This window comes from Abramis brama (assembly GCF_963993115.1).
Source record: "Abramis brama genome assembly, chromosome: 11".
NCBI classification, from domain to species: domain Eukaryota; kingdom Metazoa; phylum Chordata; class Actinopteri; order Cypriniformes; family Leuciscidae; genus Abramis; species Abramis brama.
In genome coordinates, this window is record NC_139973.1 from 21,213,110 (window position 1) to 21,237,177 (window position 24,068).

The following is a 24,068-nucleotide window of genomic DNA, read 5'->3' on the forward strand; positions in this document are numbered from 1 at the left end:
GTCAAAGAGAGACATAAAACTTTATTACCGCTTCCTCCTTCAACTTCATCCTGGATCTGTGGAAATGGCCTCTTGTGCTTTCCTACTGGTTGTCTAGATCTGGCTATACACACCACATAGTTTCATACAGTTATTCAGAGTGGACTGAGTGTCACAAATTGAGGATTTGCAATCAAAATGTATGAACTCAAAAAGATCATTCTTCTGCCATGAGGAATTTTTCCCATCGGACCACATCTGTGGGAGCTTGTGTTTAAAATGTGCAATAGATAATTCAGCATTAGTTCTGCCTGACTTTCCTTGCATGTATTATGGATGGTTATTTTTGCATTCACATAATATCTCTGAACCATGATATATTTGGTTGCTGTGTTGGGAGTTTCCTGAAATGTCTTCAGTGTGGTATCAAAATAAGGTGGTATCATTTACTTCCTCCTTTATTATGTCATTCTTTCTCTTTTCAGTAAGAACAGCCTTAGCAACATTTACATTCTTAGCCTAGCTTAACCGAGACACGTTTAAATACACATTTAAGGCAACTGTCAGGTCTATAGGCTTCATTGGCTGTTGACACTAATTGTTAGTTGTACAAATGCTTTTCATTCAACTGACTTTGAATGTCTGTTGCCAGACCAAAGTCCAGTCACAGGGGCCAATATACTCTAAACACGGGCAAATTCCCAACTGTTCTGGGTCAGAATGAAGACAGAATTAAATTGCATGTCGTTTGTGAGGAATGAATTGTTAGATGGCCTTGTTTCAGTGTTTGTCTTGCTTTTCTGTGGCTATATGGTTTCTGTACAGGGTTGGATCAGCTTCAGAAGGGGGACACACAAACTCTTGGGTTCTTAAAGTGAAAACAGGAAATCAACCATGTCAGATTTTCGACTGAGAGTGAGAGAGTTATCTGTGGTTTTACATGTCTTGGAGAACTCAATGGAAACATGAGATCTGTGGAATACTGAGCTATAGTTGGGGATTGTGTGGTTCTAAATGTTGTAATTTTCAGAGAGGACAAACCCGGTCATACTTCTAGATGTACCTGATGCATACATACTGTGGTCTTTGACCAAACTGCAAAATACAATATTAAATGTTCCAACTGACAAACTATTCAGAATTTACTATTTGAACAGCTTCATAAAGAAGTGACATAAAAGGTAATCTGATAAATTCTATAATAAGACATTACATGAGAAACATAAATGTGACATTTAGCAAAAGCAGAATGTGCATGCAAATTTGCTCGCATGAGTGTGCATGGACACACTTTAGCGGTAGACCCTATTTCCTGTTTGTTAGAACACTGACACATGCTAGTGAAAAATATAGGCCACAAACTTTGCATGAGAGACAGGATAACTGCCACTGAAGCTACATCTTTTCGAAACTGACTTGTATTGTTTTCTGTAAAGAGAGTTTATGGTTTAAGAGCTGTGAAGATTGAGATTGACTGACTGAGATTATGGTCTTGTGTATTGGAGTCCACAGAGTGGGCTGATCATGCCTAGAGCTCTTATGTTGCATGTGGCATACAGGGTCTGTGTCAAATCTGTGTCATCACCATATTACCCTTGGCTTTAAATATGTTATGGTGTAGGTTTTTGTCCCACAATTTATGACCTATAAGAAACAAAGCTTTTTTTGCATGTCTCTCTTTTGCTATGCCATATACAATATAAATCCCATAAACGGGCATGTTTATTCAGGTCCATACAGATTTTATGATTTAAAGGGATACTCTACTGAAAAATGAAAATTCTGTCATCATATACTCACCCTCTTGTTGTTTCAAACCTGTGTGAATTTCTTTCTTCTGCTGAACAGAAAGGAAGATATTTAGAAGAATGTCAGTAACCAGACAGTTTTAGATACCATTGACTTCCATAGTATATTTTTTTCCTACTATGGAAGTCAATGGTATCTAAAACTATCTGGTTACTGACAATCTTCTAAATATCTTCCTTTCTGTTCAGCAGAAGAAATAAATTCATACAGGTTTGAAACAACATGAGGGTAAGTATGATGACAGAATTTTCATTTTTCGGTAGAGTATCCCTTTAAAGGTGCAGTATGTAATATTGACAGCGGTTGAAATGGGTACTGCAGTCCAAATATTGGAAAGAGTTGTTTCTCCCGCCCCCTTCTCCTCAAGACTCGACACTTACGCGGGTTGCCAGATTGAGGACATGCAACGAGCGAGCACAATTGACAATGGAAGGCGAGGAGACTTACACACTGTAAGTTGATGAGTTGATTTATTCTTGTTTTAATATGCTCCCGTTAATATAGATTTTTAGATGAATGCCTAGGCTTTTTAGGTTGGATGGAATCTGTGATCTCTGACCTAGTTAAGCCCCTTTCACAAAGCCCCCTGGGAAATTGACGTAAAATTTGCTAGAGTGCCTTCTGTGTGAACACAAACACGTCCAGGGGTTGATGCCGAGATCGATGCCGGGATGAGGACCTAGTAACATTGCCGTGATCAGTCCTGGAACAAAACAAACAAAACACTTTTGTTTTGTGTGAACAAAAGCCAAGACTAATGCGCTGAAGCTGAGATTGTTCGACGTGTACGTTACACGTCACATCCTAACATCACTTGTCTTTACGGGATCTTTACGGAATGTGTGTGAATACACTCAAAGATTCAGGAAAATCACCGGCAGTGTGAATGAACCCAAATCAAATGATCCCATTGTCCGTCTGTCAAAATACTATTGGGTAAATTGGTAGTGGGTGGAAACTCCGACCAAAACAAAAACAGACATTCCGACACGGAACAGAATGCACATTTCAAAGTAGAATAACTGGCTGAAGTATTGTTTTTTAGAGAAACAAGTATGTGAACTTAGCACATTTCCTAAATATATGCAGACATGTTATGGTAGTTTTATGCTTTAGTAAAGTCAAAAAATGACATGCAACACCTTAAGTTTTTTGTTGGCTGGTAAATAAATTTTTTGTAATAAATCCTTTTTGTAATTTGGTTCATTTATTATTATTTTTGAATAGCAACCAACCTACAAAATGTTTATACAGTTTCTCTGCATATTAAGCTAGGAAAGGAGAACGTTTTTGTAACATCTACAAAATTATGTACCTTTTAAGAGGCCACTTTTAGCATTATTATTTGCATTATTTGATCTTTCTGTGGAGTTACAATCCACATACAGTATTTCATGCTTACTGAGCCTTCATTTGATGAGTCTTAGGTTAAAAAAATCTTTTTTTTTCTAGGTGATTTGTTTTAATTAGATTAAATTCTAAATCTTACAATCTTGTATGGTTTGTGTTTAGATTCTGAAAAGGCTCTTTCGCAGATCTGCAAAGGGTAAATAAGGACTGATGAGACAGCATCTTATAGTAGCATCATTTGTCTGAAATACAGTAATATTGATGTTTATTATGGCATTGTGTACAGTATGTTGCTAAAGTGCCTGGACAGTTAGAGAACCACTGCTCTAGATAATCCATTGTTTTTGGCGGTGATATGGAATTTAGCTCTTCACATTTTAAATTAGGCTTACCAAAAGTGGAACTAATTGAGATTTATTTACAGTATATTTTAAATCATAGTTTGTGTGCCTGTGTCACTGCCCCCTTTCCTATTCATGCCTCATTTTGTTTCTTAGCAGATGGCAAACAACAGGTGCTGGCATCACCTACTCGCAGGGCAGCATAGTCATGTACTCAATGGCACAAATTATGGTTGGTCTTTGTATTAAACCATAATTAACATGACCACATGTTGTGATCACTCAACAATCCAGCAAAAATCCTGCCTTAAATACAATAATAACTATTTGGCATACTCTGAACATGCAGTTGGTAGATTTTCCCTCTGTCTTCTCAAAACTACAGGCTAAACTTACATGGATAACATTCCACTTTGGCATTAAAAAACTGTGGTTCACTCAAGTTTGAAGTGTGGATTTCACATGTGATTGACTATTGGGTTAACATATGAAAAATATAGGTCACAGTAAACCATGAGGCTTCCCTGAGGCGAATGGAAAGTCCTAGGCCTCAATGCTGAACCTCGTTGATGGGTTAGGTTTACCTAGACCTATCATTTTATTTTAATTGGCTTTAGGAGTTTTGCCAAAACTCCACACAATCTGAAAGACTGCATTAATCACACAATGTTTGGAGCCAGAGGCTGAAATGAAGGTGGAGCCTGAGGGTTGTAGTTTCCCTGATTCTGCTCTTGACTCTTGTTATGTTATGCCAATATGCCTCTAAGTTGCATTCATTTGTGAAAAACATGCGTGTGTATGAGTCTAAATTGGGACTTACAAAAGCTTTTCCTGAACAGGTGGCCAAATCTAGATATGAAATCACACATTTACAGTGAGAGGTTTTGTAGAACGATTATTCAGGATTTGTTATAAAAGGAAAAGTGAAAAATAAGATCAAGTATATAGTGTGAGAGACCCCAGCAGTCACCTTATGGTGACCACTGTCTATAACATGTTTCTAATTTGAATAATGAGTAAGACATAGAAGCACATGAGCACACAGCATGTTTAGTTTGCTAATTCTTGCACTTAAATGGCATAGGTTAAATTCTCTGGACAAAACATGGCTGCTTGTGGTTCGATAACTGTCAAGTGTTTTAGGTTAAACTTTCAGGCCTGTCACTCTCTGTTTTCTTAGAAAAGACTCTGTGAAGTAGTGTGTGTAACTCACTGACAGGAAATCATTTTTTCAACGTTTTAATACTGTACATAAGCCACAGAGGAACACATGCAAAACAAGTTTTGCATTTGACTAATAGTTTTGACTTGACTTCTTAGACACATGAATCATACCTCAAAACATGGTAGTGTAATAATAAAACATAAAGCATATAAAACGAATAAAGATTGTTCTTCAAAATGATAGTAAAACTAAGCAAAAAAAAACAACAAAAAAAACTGCTATTTGGCTACAGCCGTTGCCATTCTCAGTTTGGTGTTTTATTGAACTCTACTCTTATACTTCATAATTAGTGATATTTACAGATGTGTAAATTACAGCATACACTGTGTTGGTTAAGTCACAGATCAGGATTTCATAGTTTCCACCTCAGGCATCTGATGAAGCAATAGTGAGTTTCATAAGTTATGTTTGTACATGCCTATACTTTTTTTTTTCTTTGTTGTGTAATATCACCTTGCATTATCATTCGGATATACTATATTTGTGTTATTGATTTAAATGTTATTTATTTATGAAATCACCATTGGCATATTTGGGTATTTTTTGAGGTATATTCTTCTTGGTGAAAAATATTGGCTTTTGTGCAAGTGTCTAGACGCTCTATGAAAAGAGGAAGCCACAATTAGTCGTTATAAAAGGAAAAGCAGCCATCATGTCTCCTCCCACTCTCACATGTTGAGTGTGTGTCACTTGTTCACTGTCAGACACACATTTTTTCAAGCTACTGAATCATCAAATACAACAACTTTGCAGACTATCCTTTCGTCTTCTGGGTGAGTTTGTGGTTATCACCATTTTTGGTATCTTTTGGTTAAGTTGATGATCAATTGATCATTTGAGAAGAATTTAGTTTGCTCTGGTTTGATGAATTAATTAAAAGCTTGATAAAAGTGGTTTTGTAAAACATTGGTAATATAATGGTAATTAAGAAAAGAAATGTTGGAGTGCACAAAACATTGATGTAGCTATGAGTGTATGCTCTTATATTTACATGTGTGTCTTGTAAGCTGAGGAATCTGTAACTGTTGTGGGTTTTCTGGCCTACTTTATTTCCATGTGTTCTGAGATCTGGTCTCTTTTCAGAAATCTATTAATATAATATTTGTTTGCTCATAAATATTTTGCACAATGTTCAGTGCAACCAGGAATCAGACTTTTTTTCATTTTACATACTATTACATTCAAAATATGAGGAACATTTGGATAATTTAAATGTGACTTTTACACAAAGTGAAAAATGCTGTTTGGTTTAATTGACCCACATCTAGTGGACCACTAAACTTCTGAATGCAGTGGTAATGCTTGTGTCAAGCTGCCATTGTGCCACTTCTAATAGCAATGTTTTGTCATAGCAGCTCGCAGACAAACCAACGTTAATAGCTCTGAGAGGGTCTACTTTATTCTGCACATGCACATGAAAAATGTTCAAGCCAAAAATTTTGCAAAATAATCTTAACCTGATCTGTCTCTGTCTTTCTTTCTGTCTCTCATAATTTCATTAGGGCCAGAGGTCATTACAAGTATTTACGGCAATATGGCAGACGTAGGAAAGACGCCTGTGGCACGGAGTGAGAACACCAGCAGTGAGTTTGGCTATGTGGGCATTGATGCCATCTTGGAACAGATGAGGAGGAAAGCCATGAAACAAGGCTTTGAGTTTAACATCATGGTAGTGGGTAAGTACAGGTGTGAGTGTGCAAGCACAAATGCATGTATGCTTTTCGTTGTTATGTACAAAATACACATTCAATATCACTAAATGCAAATGGTTAAAGCTGCAGTCTGTAACTTTTGGCGCTCTAATGGTTAATAAACAGAACTGCATGCGTCTTGCGTAAAAACATTGTAGCCGGAGTTACACACCTGTACCAGTCTAAAATAGTCTGAATATAAACACTTATTATAGATGTACCGTAGTGATTCAGGATAAGACAAAAACACGGTTTGGAAAATCAATTCATGATGTACTCTCTTATGATGTAAATTTTGAGCACAAAAAAAAAGTTGCGGACTGCAGCTTTAAATAGAGATGGATCGGAGGGTCCAGTCCTGCTCCTGGAAGGCCTCTGTCCTGCAGAGTTGAACCCCCAATTAAACACACCAGAACCAACTAATCAAGGTCTTTCTAGGCATACTAGAAACTTCCAGTCAGGTGTGTTGAGGCAAGATGGAGCTAAACTCTGCAGGACAGTGGCCCTCCAGGACCGAGTTTGGACACCCCTGCGCTACATTTTTCAAATACAAATTTGAAGAGGGTCAAACATTACACTTGAAACATGAAACATATGTTTTTTTAACATGAAAAACATATACTTAATATAATTTGTTTATTAAAATAAATGTAATGAAGGGATAGTCAGTTAAAATTTGGCCTGGTTATAAATTGGCTGGTGGCAGGCATAACTTCACATCCTCGATTAACAAGTCAAATACTTGTTGTGTAATTTACTATTTCAAATGTTTGTTTTTTTTTTTGTATAAAAAAATGTATTTTATGTAATTCATGTTTGGAAAACTTGGATAGCTATGTCCAAAAATAAAATAAAAATCACTTTGATTTGGTTATGGAATGTAATCTATGCATGAGAACTTTTGAACTCGCTTGAGTTTTGCACACAAGAAAAATTATCTATTAATGGAACTACAGTATTTCAGCTAATTCAATCAGCCATAAAAAAAGATTAATGGGCCGAATTTTGAATTTTCAAGCTATTAGCTAAAGAGCCCTGCTCAATATTAATTGTTGAACAAAACTTAATTTCATATTACCCATAACATATAATGAGTACTATACACAATTACTCCTACACTTCTCTGTCTCTAAAGTTTATTAGTCACACACTTCATGGAGTGGCAGTGAATTGCTAATTTTGCAGTTTTAGGGTGTGTTCACACTTTTAGTTCGGTTCTTTTGGTCCAGAAAGAAAAAATGATACATTTAGTCACTTGGCATTCACACTGTCATTTTTAAGACATAAATATCACAAAATAAATAGAAAAATGCATTTCCGGGGGAACTGCAAAGTGTGCTTGCTCGGGTGCAGTGCACTAACGTTAGCAGGTAGTGGATAAGGGTGCGTTGAAGTTTGCTTGATCTGAGAATTTCAACAATAGTACTTTTTTCAAGATTGTGCAAAAAGGTGAAAAGTTATGTGCATTAAGAGACATGTCTGCAATGTAGACTAGTGCCAATGGCATTGTTTATGTGGCTTGGTTGTTGGTTTTGAAATAATTGGTTATGAATATACAGCAGAGAGTGGGAGTGTTTTGGGTGATGAAATAGTATTGAAAAGAAGTTGACCGTCTTAATTTACTGTATCCAATAAGCCAATACAAAACTCACCCAGCTGTTCTGTGGTTGAGTGTTCTCTTTGATTAGGAACAAATTTACTATCTCAAATTAAGGTCTACCGTAATTAGCGATGCTTTGATTGCTGCAATCAGCGCTGGACCGGCATTTTCTGTCTTCCGCTGAGCCCTGGCCGTAGACAGATCATGTTTCACGCTGTCAATGCAGTGGTCTGCGTTGCGCTGATCTTATTCACACTATCGAGTGTAGGTGCAGCATTCTAACATTGAGTCACAATGAGCTGTTTGTGAAGAAATTATCCGCTTCCAAATTATGTCATTTTAGTCACTAAATTGAAACATTAAAAAACAATTTGGTCTTTATGGTGTGCGAGTGATAGAGCGCGGCAGCAACGAACCAACTGATCAGCTTGCAGCATAACAACATTGAATGTTCAGCCGAACAGCTGATCATAGCTGTACAGGGCGCCTTATTATTTTTCATTTCCATAAATATATCTAGTAGTAAAGCTAATGCAAGGGCTAGAAATCAATTAATCTTTTGCTGATACTTCCTTGTCACCATGGAGAGCGCAGTTCATGGTTGCATAGCAACGACAGACGCCACGGGACAGCAAGCGCTTGTGGAAAGGAGAGAGCAGTGCACTCGCGCTTTCCACTTGTTTTTACACATCTAAGGTGCGTTCCATTCGACAGGGTCCATGCGCAGTGTTCACTGCTCCCCTACTCCCTGAGCACGGTATGCCCTGCAAACGTCATCAAAGAAAGTCAACGACGGGGTCTCGCAGATTATGATATAACATAAATATATATAGGACTACATTCATATTTTAATTTTTATTATTATATTATATATTTACAATTATATTGCACTATTTTACAACTACCTAAAATACAATCACTTCACAAACTAGCTAATACTGTCGTTTGTATAACAATGGCGAAATGTATGAATACTTACACACATACGTAAACTCCTCCATCGTTAGTTATGACCGTTCTGACTGGTGATGACGTGGTGCGCGAAATGACAGTTGGGTGATCATCGCTCTCCACTTCCTGTTAAGTGATGTATCGATGTTCCCTTATTCCCTATGCCGTGCGCAGTGCCCTTCGAACTGAACATGTTCGCTCCCTTCGGATTGGAATCTCACTTAAGATGGCGGAAAACACCGTGAAGTCCACTTCGCAGTCCACAACGCACCTCTAGAGCGACGTTGTTGATTGTTTGAGCATGTGACTGCGCATTTCTCCTTGTTTTCTATTGTTATGCGCAGCATATTTCCCGTGCGCACAAACACAGCCACAGACAATGAATTGTTTGTTCGGTTAGCGAAGAAGAGCATGATGTATTTTGTATAAAGTTTTTTTTTTTTTTTTATTAACTGTTTTGAGAACTGGAAATGCACAATTCATGCATACAAATCTGTATATATTAATAAATGAAGATGATTAAATTAGACCGATGCAAAAAATGAAATTCAGGCCCTGCATTTATTAAGATAAACTTAGTAAAAACGAATGCAGTCTATACACTGACTTGGCAGCTCTGTGAAATGTAATACAACAGTGCCACCTACTGTCTAAATGCATTAACATTAAAAGTGTGAGGTGAAACTTTTGCATAGACATAGGTAAATGGGTTTGTCAATTAGCCTGAAATAAATAAAAAAATTAAAAAAAAATTCAGATCTTGTGCATCCTCACATTGGAGTCCCGAGTTCATGTACAAAGTTTGGTTTCGATACGTGACAGAGTTCCTGAAATATGGACGACTTCCTGTTTGGCGACTACGCCGCTGATTTTGTTTGGCTGTGACGGGCAAACGCTTCCGAAAATCAAAAATCCTTCTAGTAACTTTTGTGAGGCTTGGTCCAAGGATCATGTACGTCCAGTTTTGTGAAGTTCGGACCAAATTTGTGACCTGTGAAAATTTAGTTTCGCTTTCTGTTCAATCCAATATTGCGGACGAATGACATGGACTCGTGATGTCATCTTCGCGAGCAACTTACACCGGTACTGACCGTACGTTTTAAAGTTGGAGCGGTGTCTCTGTCTCAAAGGGCCTAGGCGCAGGAGCTGGGCAAAAGAATAAGAATAAGAAGAATAAGAATAAGAATAAGAATAAGAACTAGAATGTACATTTCCTGAAGAAAATGTGAAGTGGTGCTTGCAGTGGCAAAATTCGCCACTGGGCAGATGCTAACACAATTGACATGTAGTGATACCATGATATACCACATTTTAGCATTATTTACCACGATTTACCATGTTTCTAAGATGATTTATTACGATTTAACATATTCCAGCATGATTTACTATGATTAACATGTTGTTAGAATGATGTTAGCAGGATTAGCATGTTGTTAGCATGATTAGCATGTTGGTTGGATGATGCTAGCATGATTAGCATGTTGCTAGCATGTTTTTAGCTAGATGCTAACATGATTAGCATGTTGCTAGCATGATTAGCATGGTGCTAGCATGATGCTAGCTTGATTAGCATGTTGCTAGCATAATGTTAGCATGATTCGCATGTTGCTAGCATGATGCTAGCTTGATTAGCATGATGCTAGCATTATGCTAGCTTGATTAACATGTTGTTAGCATGATGCTAGCTTTATTAGCATGTTGGTAGCCTAATGCTAACATGATTAGCATGTTGCTAGCATGATGCTAGCTTGATTAGCATTATGCTAGCTTGATTAGCATGTTGCTAGCATGATTAGCATTTTGCTAGCACGATGCTAGCTTGATTAGCATGTTGCTAGCATAATGCTAGCATGATTAGCATGTTGCTAGCATAATGTTAGCATGATTAGCATGTTGCTAGCATGATGCTAGCTTGATTAGCATGTTGCTAGCATAATGCTAGCTTGATTAGCATGTTGCTAGCATGATGCTAGCTTGATTAGCATGATGTTAGCATTATGCTAGCTTGATTAGCATGTTGTTAGCATTATGTTAGCTTTATTAGCATGTTGGTAGCATAATGCTAGCATGATTAGCATGTTGCTAGCATGATGCTAGCTTGATTAGCATGTTGCTAACATGATGCTAGCTTGATTAGCATGTTGCTAGCTTGATTAGCATGTTGCCAGCATGTTTTTAGCAAGATGCTGTTGCCAGGTGGTTGCTATGGTGTTCTGGGTGGTTGCTATGGTGTTGCTAGGCAGTTGCTAAGGTGTTCTGGGTGGTTGCTAGGCAGTTGCTAGGGTATTCTTGGTGGTTGCTAGGGCGTTGCTAGGTGGTTGCTAGGGTGTTCTGGGTGGTTGCTATGGTGTTGCTAGGCAGTTGCTATGGTATTCTGGGTGGATACTAGGGCATTGCTAGGCAGTTGCTAGGGTGTTCTGGTTGGTTGCTAGGTGTTCTGGGTGGTTGCTAGGCAGTTGCTAGGTGTTCTAGGTGGTTGCTAGGCAGTTGCTAGGGTGTTCTGGGTGCTTGCTAGAGTTTTTTGTGGTTACTAGAGCATTTCTAGACGTTGCTAGGGTGTTCAGGGTGGTTGCTAAGGTGTTTTTGTTAGTTGCTATGGTGTTACTAGGTGGTTGGTAGTTGTCAAATATGGTTACTATGGAGTTTTTATAGAGTTCTTAAAATCTTTAATAACGAGTGCCTTCTGTACGGCACTCGGCCTGCGGCCTCGTGCCTATGGCCGAATAGGCACAAGCATGGAGCAATATCGCAAGGCCACAATAGTAAAATTGCTTTAAAAAATATAAAAAAAATTAAAAAATGTTTTTTTTTGGTTTAGGGTGGTTGCTAGGGAGCTCTTAGTGGTTGCTAGGGTGCTGAAACTGGTTGCTAGGGTGTGGCTATGAAGATTTTAGGCCATAACTTATTGGCTGCTTGATAATATAAATCCTCTGAGGGAGAGAGAGAGGGAGAGATGCAGGGGTGTCAGGCCCTTTGGAGTGGTGTGTGTGTGAAAACGTCGGTTGGGATTCAAATATTTTTAGAACTCCCAATGTAAAGTCAATGGGACTTTTTTGGCCGCTTTTTCGTCCGCTGTGCGAACATCGTACACCCGATCGCTTAGAAAAGTCATAGCACACCTCTCCTCAATGAGCCGGTCGATTTGACACCTCATTCAGGGGTCTGTGACAAACGGTGCGGGGCGAGTTACGCGCCAAACTTTTGTCCGGAATAATAATAAGAAAAATAATAATAACTAGAATGTACATTTCCTGAAGAAAATGTGAAGTGGTGCTTGCAGTGGCAAAACTCACCACTTGGTTGCTAAAGTGCGTTTAGCTAGTTTTTAGCAAGATTATAACAAAATGATCATCATGCTAGCATTATAAGCATGTGACTAACATAATGCTAGCATGTTGCTAGCATGATGCTAATATGATAATGTAGCTAACGTGAATGTAGCTAGCATGATTAGCATGTTGTTAGCATGATGCTAGCATTTTTTAACAAGATGCTAACATGAATAGCATGTTTGCTAGCATGTTTGTAGCAAGAAGCTAGCATGATTAGCATGTAGCTAGTATCATGCTAGCATTATTAGCATGTTGCTAGCATCATGCTAGCATTATTAGCATCATGCTAGCATTATGTTAGCATGATTAGCATGTAGCTAGCATGATGCTAGCTTGTTTTACCATGTTGCTAGCATGGTTTACCATGATTTACCATAGTTTACCATGATTTACCACAATTTACCATAGTTTACCAGATTTACTATAGTATACCATGATTTACCATGTTCAAGTATGATTTACTATGATTCTACCATGATTTACCACGATTTACTATAGTTTACCATGATTTACTATAGTATACCATGATTTACCATGTTCAAGTATGATTTACTGATTCTAGCATGATTTACCATAGTTTACCATGATTTACCATAGTTTACCACGATTTACCACGATTTACTATAGTATACCATGATTTACCATGTTGAAGTATGATTTACTGATTCTAGCATGATTTACCATAGTTTACCATGATTTAGCATAGTTTACCATGATTTACCACGATTTACCATAGTTTACCATGATTTACTATAGTATACCATGATATACCATGTTCAAGTATGATTTACTGATTCTAGCATGATTTATCATAGTTTACCATGATTTACCATAGTTTACCATGATTTACCATAGTTTACCATGATTTACTATAGTATACCATGATTTACCATGTTGAAGTATGATTTACTGATTCTAGCATGATTTACCATAGTTTACCATGATTTACCATAGTTTACCATGATTTACCACGATTTACCAAAGTTTACCATGATTTACTATAGTATACCATGATATACCATGTTCAAGTATGATTTACTGATTTTAGCATGATTTATCATAGTTTACCATGATTTACCATAGTTTACCATGATTTACCATAGTTTACCATGATTTACTATAGTATACCATGATTTACCATGTTCAAGTATGATTTACTATGATTCTAGCATGATTTACCATAGTGTACCATGATTTACCATAGTTTACCATGATTTACCACGATTTACCATTGTTTACCATGATTTACTATAGTATACCATGATATACCATGTTCAAGTATGATTTACTGATTCTAGCATGATTTATCATAGTTTACCATGATTTACCATAGTTTACCATGATTTACCATAGTTTACCATGATTTACTATAGTATACCATGATTTACCATGTTGAAGTATGATTTACTGATTCTAGCATGATTTACCATAGTTTACCATGATTTACCATAGTTTACCATGATTTACCACGATTTACCATAGTTTACCATGATTTACTATAGTATACCATGATATACCATGTTCAAGTATGATTTACTGATTTTAGCATGATTTATCATAGTTTACCATGATTTACCATAGTTTACCATGATTTACCATAGTTTACCATGATTTACTATAGTATACCATGATTTACTATAGTATACCATGATTTACCATGTTCAAGTATGATTTACTATGATTCTAGCATGATTTACCATAGTTTACCATGATTTACCACGATTTACCATAGTTTACTATGATTTACTATAGTATACCATGATTTACCATGTTTTAGTATGATTTACTATGATTCTAGGATGATTTACCATAGTTTACCATGATTTAGTCAAAAGAGCCAAGTCCCATCTCTATACTATGTTTTGATGCAGAGATATACGTTTTGCTAAACGGTTGCTAGGGTACTCTTTTTGGTTGCTATGGAGTTACTTGGCAGCTGCCAATGATGAAATTCCAAAGGTTCTTGTCACTATGAATGATATAAACCAACTCCCATGCCTCTGTGACATTCAGAATGGAAGATATGCCTCTTTGGATTTTGGTTGCTAGGGTACTCTGTTTGGTTGCTATGGAGTTACTTGGCAGCTGCCAATGATGCAGTTCCAAAGGCTTCTTGTCACTATGAATGATATAAACCAACTCCCATGCCTCTGTGACATTCAGAATGGAAGATATCCCTCTTTGGATTGTGGTTGCTAAGGTGCTCGACAATGGTTGCTAGGGAGGGGCTTGGAAGTGTTGAGGTGATTCATGATTGGCTGTTTGCTGCCCCAAGTCAAATGAGACCACCCCCATGTTTCTATGACAATTCAGTCTGGAGATATCTCTTTGAACTCTTTCAATGGAAGTCTATGGAACTTGTTGCTAAGGGGCTCTAAATAGTTGCTAGGGCGTGGCTTGATAGCTTCACAATGATCCCGAGAGACTGATTGGTCGTCTGAGTAAAATGAGCCCTCCCCCTTGTCTCTATGACACTGTGATCCAGAGCTACGTTCAATACAAAGTCCCTATGCAATTTACCATAGTAGGAAAAGCATGTGTGTTTCACGGGACGTTCCTTCCCCATAGTAAGTCAAAGGGGCAACTTTGGGCATCTCCTGCCCCCCAGGGGTGCAACTTTTACCCCATTGAGAGGTATGTTCTTACAGAGCCTGTCAGCCTCTTCAAATGTGGCAAATCACACGTTTCTGCGAAATCGTCGCTCAGAGTTATGACTCGTCAAAGTTTGTCGCAATGTTAAGTCTATGGGATTTTTCGGACGCTTTTTCGCCCCTGGGGCGAACACCGCACCCCCGATCGCTTATAAAAGTCATAGCACACCTCTCCTTAATGAGCCGGTCGATTTGACACCTCATTCATGGATCTGTGACAAACGGTGCGGGACGAGTTACGCGCCAAACTTTGTGTGGAATAATAAAAAGAAGAATAATAATAATAAGTATGAGCAATAACAATAGTGATGCCTTGCTTTCAGCAAGCACCACTAATAAGTATGAGCAATAACAATAGTGATGCTTTCAAAAAAGCACCACTAATAAGAAGAAGAAGAAGAAGAAGAAGAAGAAAACTTAAGAAGAACAATAAGTGTGCTGCTTTCAGCAAGCACACTTAATAAAAAACGATTCTATGATATTTTGCGACGGAACCTGCCGAACATCCAAAACAATGCTTTGTGCTGGGCTGAATACGCTCGTTACATATGTTACAAATACGTGTGCATATGTTGGTATTTTACCAGCTGAGAACTCGTGAAGACCTTATAAAATGTGTAAAGGAGTCAAAATAGCACCAGGAATTCCTATTGTGCACACAAACAAAGATCTGCTGCAAGGAGACGGTGTTTCCGATGCCTGTACCAAACTGTAATGGGAAATGTAGCTCCTATGATGAGAAGAACCAGGTATGCTTGAACATTCAGTCCTTTTTAGGGTTGCATTTTGTGATGTCACATCACATCTTGCTTTTGGTTCTTTCAGATGTCTTTGGTCTGTGTTGCGTTCATATTTCAGTCGAACTGCCCACTTTTTTCAGGGGTCTTAGGCCGCTTGTTTGGTGCACCCCAAGGTTTGGATGGCTGTGTTCACAGTTATTCTTCACACTAGTGTTGCTTTCGTCAACGAAAATTATGACGAAATATTGTCGTCAACGAACTGTTATCACCTGACGAAAACGAGACGAGACGAGACGTAAATGCTGGTCATGTGACAATGACTAAAATACATGTATAATGCATTATCGTTGACGAATAAAAACGAGACTAAATGTGGTTTACAAAATAAAAACTATGCTAAAATGTCTCTTCATTTTCGTTGACCAAAACGAGACGAGACGAAATGTTATAACGTCACGACGAATGAGAGAGTTGTGCGTGAACCCATAGCTTTGTCGGCTTTAAATTCTGGTTTGCGATCTGGTCACCCGATTATCAGCGAATTTAACAATATTATTCCATTAGTTATTCTATTAAAATGTCTTATTGATATATTTGACACATTCATAATCATTACTTTTGCCGGTTCTTTGTTCTCTGTTATGTGCGTTATTGGCAGCGTCTCTGGTTACATGAACGCGTCACCACATCAGCACCAGAACATGGAGATTTTATTTTAGAGAATAATCGCACAACCTATTCGATATTCTATAATTAAATAAACTAATCGAATATCCAAAAATCGTGACTCATCCCTGCATGGAATCTCTTGTTTCTTTTCCCAAATCTTCACTCACGTCTCACCCATTTTCTAAAGGGATTATAAACGTTTCTTCATTGGTTCGCTTTTAATTAGGCCTATTATATTCGTATTCTTTACTGTGGTAAAGTAGAAAAACACTGTAGGACAGATAGCCTACATTTGTACTTGCATGTCAAATTCTTTTTAACACAGTTTGTGCTTGTTATATTAGACATAGGGCGCGTCAAGTTTAGTTGTAAAGCGCGTTTCACACGCGCGGGTGATTTTTAGTTTCACTTTCTCTGGCAGCGCAATCTCAAACATAGCCTAAATATTTCGCCCTTGTGGAGGATAAAATTCGCTCTTCAGACCAATTTACATCAAGTAGAAAACACGAAGATATCATAAAGAGCTCGATGGTCTCTTTTCTGCTCGTGTCCCACATAGGCCTGTCGCGATAGTCGATAAGTCAATTAATCGCACGATAAAAAAAAATGAGCTCGATAATTTTTCCGGCCGCGATAATTCCATTTGCATGCTTGTTTGTTTTCCTCGTCTCTCTCTCTCTACCAAAGAGACTGGATGACCACTCTCGGTTCTTTAGCGTATAGGAGTAGTGAACCGTCTTGTCAGTTGCATGGTCTTTGTGTGGGGAGGCGGCGCGCGGCGCTTGTCAGTCACATGGTCTTTGTATGGGAAAGCGCCGGCGGGACTGTTTGCGGCTACTGCCGGGAGAGAGAGAAGACGCTAGTTGTGAGTTGCGACAGCGAGCCCGATCACATGAAAATGCGTATCTATACCACGAATGTTCTTGTGCCATTTATACGCCAAAAATAGTTTTTGCGTGCATATGATACGCTCTTTATGGCGTGTAATACGCACGCACTCCTCACCCCTAATCCTAACCAAGTATTTTCAGTGCGTAGCATACACGCAATAAAGTGCGTCTCCGTCTTCCCGACAGTACACAATCACTTGACAAAGTAACAGGAGGACAAAGTAACAGGAGTAACAGTGCAAAATTGTGCGATATGGCTTGTTGAGGCTTTTTTTTATTTGTTTACAAAGGTCCTAACTGTCAGTTTTGCCTGTTATGGAATGTATCACTATTTATGCCTAATGTCTAAAGCCTAATGTTTAATATTTTTTGAAGTGCAATTTTGTTTACATCCATTTTATTTATTAACAGACATTTATTTTGTTAAAAGACACTAAGAGTCCATTGCTTTTATTGTTTTTGGTTGTTTTGTTCATTTTTTTGGATATTTAAAATGTTTTCCGTTTTCAATGTTTAATATTCTTTAGAAATAAAAGTTTATAGATCGTTGAAAAGGTGTCCCTGCATTATTATGCCATTATAATTATATTAAATGAAAATGGTCTCAGAACGACAATATTATCGTTTATCGCGATAATTTCTTGGACAATTTATCGTCCAGCAAAATTTGTTATCGTGACAGGCCTAGTCCCACATCCCTCTCAGAGCGCAGAGTGGTAGGCTATATCACGCGTCTTTGTGTGGAAATATAAAACGAGTTTTTATTTTTTTAAATAACCCCTCAACCACCGCCGGTAGTTGGTCCATTACCGCGGTGGTAAAAAAACTGCCACCGTCACAGCCCTAAATATACTAAATATAATAAGATAACCTTGTTTGAAATTCTATATTGACTGGGTTAAATAGAATTGCATTACTAAAAAGAGACTAAAATACAATTTTCATTGACTAAAACTAGACTAAAATGTCATTAGTTTTCGTCGACTAAAACTAGACTAAAATGTCATCAGTTTTCGTTGACTAAAACTAGACTAAAATGTCATCAGTTTTCGTCGACTAAAACTTGACTAGACTAAAAAGAGTATGAACGTGACTAAAACTAATAAAAACTAAAACGACAGCTTGACACAAAGACTAGACTAAAACTAAAATTAAAACAGGCCGCCAAAAACAACACTACTTCACACTTCATATCTTCACACTTACTCAAATGAACCGCACTAACAGAGCAATCACACCAGACTGCATTTTAATCAAACCAGACCTGCCAAGTGTGATCACACCCTTAGTTTCTAGCAGTGGTGTAGCTTAGTTTTTTGTAGTGAGTATACTGTGACCCCCCCCAAGCCGGTAAACGATTATTTTGTGCTGCTTCGGTTTCTTAGATATTAAAATAATATGTATGGGTCATTCTGAGGTCACTCAGCCCCCCACATGCTCCAAATTCACCCAAAATAGTCTCAATCGTTTGTGCTTTGTTTGTGCTGGTTTGTGCCGGTTAAAGTTTTGTTTGTGCTGCTTCGGTATGAAGGTAATATGATGCCATAAATAATCGCATGTGCAGGGTAAAATTTGTGAAAGTTTACATAAGATTCCAAGCGTAAATTAAATTTGCATGCGCAAGATTTGTAAAGGTGTAAATTCAGTATGGACTCATATAGTCAGCCTAATGGTGCACGGCCTATTAAGCAATCATGATTTATTTGTTTATTTATTTAGCATGTAGGCCTATGTATGCATTAAAAGTACCATTTCGGCAACAAGAATGTTTCTGAGCCAAATGAAGATAAAGATGTGTTCTGGTGACTGGCGTGTTTATTGAACCAATCAGATAAGAGTAAATTGAGAGTCAGTGAGAAGCTCATTTGATTGGCTACATGAAGAAGGTGGATCCGCCCTCCTCTTCGCTTGCAAAACTGAGTGAGAGAATCGTGCCAAAACTGGAAGCTCATGTAAAAGAAAGACGCAACTGTACAAATCGGGTTATTTAGGGAACTTTTTTGCCTCATGCACACAAGTCATTTAGACATTTGCAACAGTTTATTTTTTTACACAAAGTTTGATTTTATGCAATTAATCTGTTTTGCAGTTCCTGACTCTGTTGTTTTCGCTTGCAAATTGCTGTTCACAGGCCTGCAATGCTTTATGCTGTATGTGTGCACAAAAACCGTGCCAAAAGTGCGGAAAAATGGAAGTCAGAAGAATACAGATCCTATTTATTTTGCGTTAGCATGAAGCTGCAGTTTCACAATACATGAATTACACTTACGAATAACAGTAAAATGCTGCAAATAGTTTTTTTCTTACACTTGAAAGGCGATTTATACCTTTACAATCTTCTCTTGCGCATGCAAATTTAATTTACGCTTGGAATCTTATGTACACTTTCACAAATCTTACCCTGCGCATGCGATTCTTTATGGCATCATATTACCTTCATACTTATGTGTTTAAAATATTAGACACTGAATTATAGACGATGACGTCACTCAGCCCCCCGACCTGCTTCAAATTCACCCAAAATTGTCTCGTTTGTTTGTGCCGGTAAAAGTTTAGTTTGTGCTGCTTCGGTTTTTAAAATATTAGACACGGAATATAAATGTTGATATTTAGCACTGAATACAATAGGCTACTGACTGAATAAAAAAGATCACTCAATTGGTCACAAAGATCAATAGTAACAGTCATTCTGGTTACTATATTAGCCTATATATGTTACTAAGTTAGGTTTATCTTGTTTTGTGTGTAGTCAGTACGATGTATGAGCATTTTATTTGGGGTTTGCATTTATTCAATCTCTTACCAAAATGTTAGATGCTAGTCAAGATGTTTTAATAGACCAACAACTTTTTGTAGTCCCTGTGGTGTTTATTAAAAACTTATTGGTGTTCAGACATTATGCAGCAGCTCAATATTCATCTGGTGTCAGACATTTTTTTCTGTCACTCACTTTCTCTCTGGGCAAAATGGATTTGTGCGAGTGTGCCGTCAAGTCATAGTTTTAAGTAACTTCAGCAGTTCTGGGCACGAGAACTGCACAAATCTCCTCGGTGTGAACACACTTTTAGAGTCGAATTGATGAAGACTTTCTGTCAAGAGTAATCATCACATAATTTGTTCAATAAACAATTATCTTTACTTCAGTCACTGGTCGCCTGATTGTACTTTTAATTTTTGTACAAGGAGTATCATCTTCTACACTAAGAGCCTGTAATGAACAGCCCAATGGTGATCAAGTGTTTAATTAAAAACTTCTGATAAAAGTCTGGTAACTTGCGTGTGCACATATTCAAAGAACTGTGTAAGGGTAGAATGGAACCCCATGTATGGAGGGCATCAGAGTCAACAAAACTGATGGATTTTGGAAATCCTGAGCCAAGTCATCTGCCTAATTTGGCCACCCTACGCAAAGCAAAGCAAGAGAGAATTGTTTTAGAATTAGGCGTCACTCAGTGTCACTGCAGATGGTAGCATTAAATACATTGGACTGGACAAGTTTTTCTGTCACTATTGGAGTCAAACACAAATGTATATCTACAAGACATTATCAAAGACATCTACTAACCCCACTGCGAGTTTTGATGCAACTGGCTCAGTGGTGAGGAAACTACAGAGACAAAATGGCAAGTCTGGCCATATATTCCTATATCAGGGTGTTCTGGCAGGGGATGGTGGCTCAAGTGTCCTAGTGGTGCAAATACTGTCAGAGAGACATGATGTTAATGCAATAACACATTGGCTGACAGAATGGATACGTGCACCAACTCCAAAAGAGGTTGTGAGTGACTTTTCTCTGGCTTTGCTCTGAGCTTTGGTCAAGGCTTTTACTCCTCATCCTGATCTAAAGACCTACATCAGTGAGTGTTGTGGTGTCTTACTCGGCAAACAGTCAGCAACAGTTCCATCTTGTTTTGTTCGGGTTGATGTTGCACACTGCATCAAGATGATCTGCCAGTGGGGATGCTTGAAGAAAAAAAAAACACATTACGATAAAGATTTCTCTGCTAGGTCAATGGCTCAGCTTCTCATGTCACAATCCATGGACGATGCAAGAGAGCTACTACACAGTATTACTGTTGTGGCTCTCAGCGAAGCAGAGGGCAATGACAGCTCTGGAGCCCCCTCACATCAGAAAGGTGCAAGAAATACCTGAAATCCCGAATTGCAGAAGAGTGTCATCATTCCAGATGTAGAGGGTGAGGACCTGAAAGAAGTGGATCCATGTGACCAAACACAGACAGACCTGTGGCAGTGGGTTGCAGACATATGTGAGGAGAGCAGGTCACTTGCCGTAACTAATGGTGATCATGACAATATGCACTTCCTCCCTGAGATTATTCCCAATATAATCTGGCTGGCAAATTACTTACCACTCTGAACAGGGTTGATCCCTAATGATCCCTCATTTTCGAAGCACCAACATCACCGCAAGTTCAGCCAATGTTTAAGGCAAGTTCAAAAACATCAAACACTGCCTTTTCAAGCATGAAAACTTGCCTATTCGAGTGGATCGATTAATTGCTCAACATCTGTCCTTCATTGAAGGCAACATGCAAATTTGTTCTGCAAAACAAAAAGGTGAAGAGGATGCAGCTGTTGCAACAGTGATCGACACAGGAGTCAATCCACTGCCTACCACAACCTCCAGTGTAGATGGAAAGCCAGAAATGGATGCTTCCTGCTCTGGGAAGTCTGACACTGCCACAAACATCCAACCAACAGATGAAGAAGCTGTTGAAAACTGGAGAGGCTTAGCGGTTCCACCCAAAAAGAGGAAGAGGATTTCATACCTCTCTCCTTGTCCTGAATGGCTCCATGCAGATTCATCTGTGAGGGGGAAAAAACTGAAAGTGGACCTGTTGAAAAATGGAAATAATCAACAGCCTGTTAAACTACTCCACTATCATTGAAAAGTCAATGACAAAACATGCATTTGTTTCCTTCACAAAACAGTCCTCCTCACAGTGTTGTGGTCTCAGCAAACAATCCACAAGCGAAATTCCATTTGTTTGTACTTATGTTGCCGTATTGCATCCTTCTGGCATGGCTCATCTTCAGAGTCCCCCTGCCTCAGGCCAATCCAAAGTCCGTCACAGTGTCCCTCTGCATTCAAGACAGAAACCTCTGGATAAATGCTCTGTGCAGGGAAAGTTCCTCACAGTTACACTCTGGGAGAACGTCTGTGGATTGACACTGACCTGGGTGAATTTCCCTCCAATCTGATATATTCTTTTAATATCTAAAAACCGAAGCAGCACAAACGCAAATTTTTATAGCACAAACGAAGCACAAATGATTGAGCCTATTTTGCCGATGTTTTGCGTTGGGTGGGGGGCCAACTTCACGCAGGTCATAACTCACCACTCACTAATGCATACAGTATATGTCTACATATCTACACATACTTGCAATAACTCAGGAAGGAAATGGTACAATGAATTTTCCCTACATGTGAGCTGCATCTGGATACAATTTTGTGATGATAGCACAAAGTAATCAAAAGTGACAGCATTTGGAACTAATGTAGCCTTTTTGTCTAGTCCTTGACACCCCCCTAATTGGCATTTTTAAAATCGTTGATCCTCCGTGAGGAATCTCGTAATCGACGCAATGGATTAAATGTTGATTTTGCACTCGAGAACATCCATTGTAAGTAATGATGTGCCATTTTTTTTACGATCTGTGCATGTTTCGTAAAGTTATGAGCAAAAACGCCACGTGAAAGCTACATTTGTTTTTAGTTGGTGCCTATGGAGTTTTATGTGTTGTAACTCCATGAGGAATATCTTGTGATCGACGCAATTAATTTGTTGGACTCAACATAATAGTGAGAATCTGCTGTAAATAATAAATGTGCCATTTTACACGATCGGAGCATGTTTCGTGAGGTTACGAGCGAAAACGTGAGCGAAAAAAATATAAAACTTGTGCCGAGAATGACCGCCAAGCAACTGTTGTTGTACCAGAGATTGTCTTATAGGGAGATGAGAGGGTCTGTATCTCTTATAATTGGAGAAAGTGCAACAGCTAACTTGGATCACGTGAGGCACCTCAGCCTATCGTGTAATGGCAGTGACTTCAATTCCCGCAGTTCAAAGTTTTATGACAGTCAGTTACAGATTACGTTAATCAGTTTCTTGTGTATTATTAGCTCGTTGGTTTTGTGAATAAGTATTCTGTAATTGGTGTTATATCGCTAGTAAAGGCACAGTAGGACTGCATTGTTTGTGGAATGTGCTTTACTGCGGAAAAAAGAGCGCAAATATCTTTATTAGCTGCAAACAGTTCGTCAATGCAGGGAGCATAAAACTACAATTAAGATTACACTAAAAACTTAATTGTAATTTATTTAGTGCATATCTAATTTATTAAAATTATATGTATTTTTTACCATCATTCATTAAAAAGCATTATATCATCATTAGGCACACAGCAGTCATAAATCATTACAATACAATAACCTGACAGCGTTTTTTTTTTTTTTTTTTCATTAAACAACATGCAATATAGCATTATTTATAATTAAATTATACATTTTCTCATTCTTTTTTGGGTTTACAGAAATCCTTGACCTTTCCTAGTGGGTATACGGCATATACCCGTGTATCACGTAGAATACACCACTGGTTTCTAGTCATTGCCATTACATCTTGGATTCAAAATGGCTTGGAATCTGGTAGATCCATTTGAATCTACAACCTTTCGGTTACTAGCCGAGATCTTCTTCGCTTACCAGCAGGCAACAATTTCACCTCTAGTGGTCCAATACGAATGCCCTGAATGTCCCCAACTGACTCTTAATCATGACCTTGGTTTCAGATTCAGACTATATTATTCCTA

The 24,068-nt window shown here is 38.2% G+C and overlaps 1 protein-coding gene across 3 annotated transcripts in view; it reads left to right on the plus strand.

Moving 5' to 3' along the window:
* Positions 1-24,068, plus strand: part of septin9b (septin 9b) — a 112,284-nt gene that overhangs the window by 74,618 nt on the left and 13,598 nt on the right. For 2 of the 3 annotated variants that reach the window (XM_084128044.1, XM_084128046.1), the window contains one exon: positions 6,207-6,380. In XM_084128044.1, coding sequence (XP_083984170.1) covers positions 6,207-6,380 — 174 coding nt within the window. Of the gene's footprint in view, positions 1-5,363; positions 5,478-6,206; positions 6,381-24,068 lie in introns of those variants that run through there. The other variant, XM_084128045.1, reaches the window with a different exon arrangement.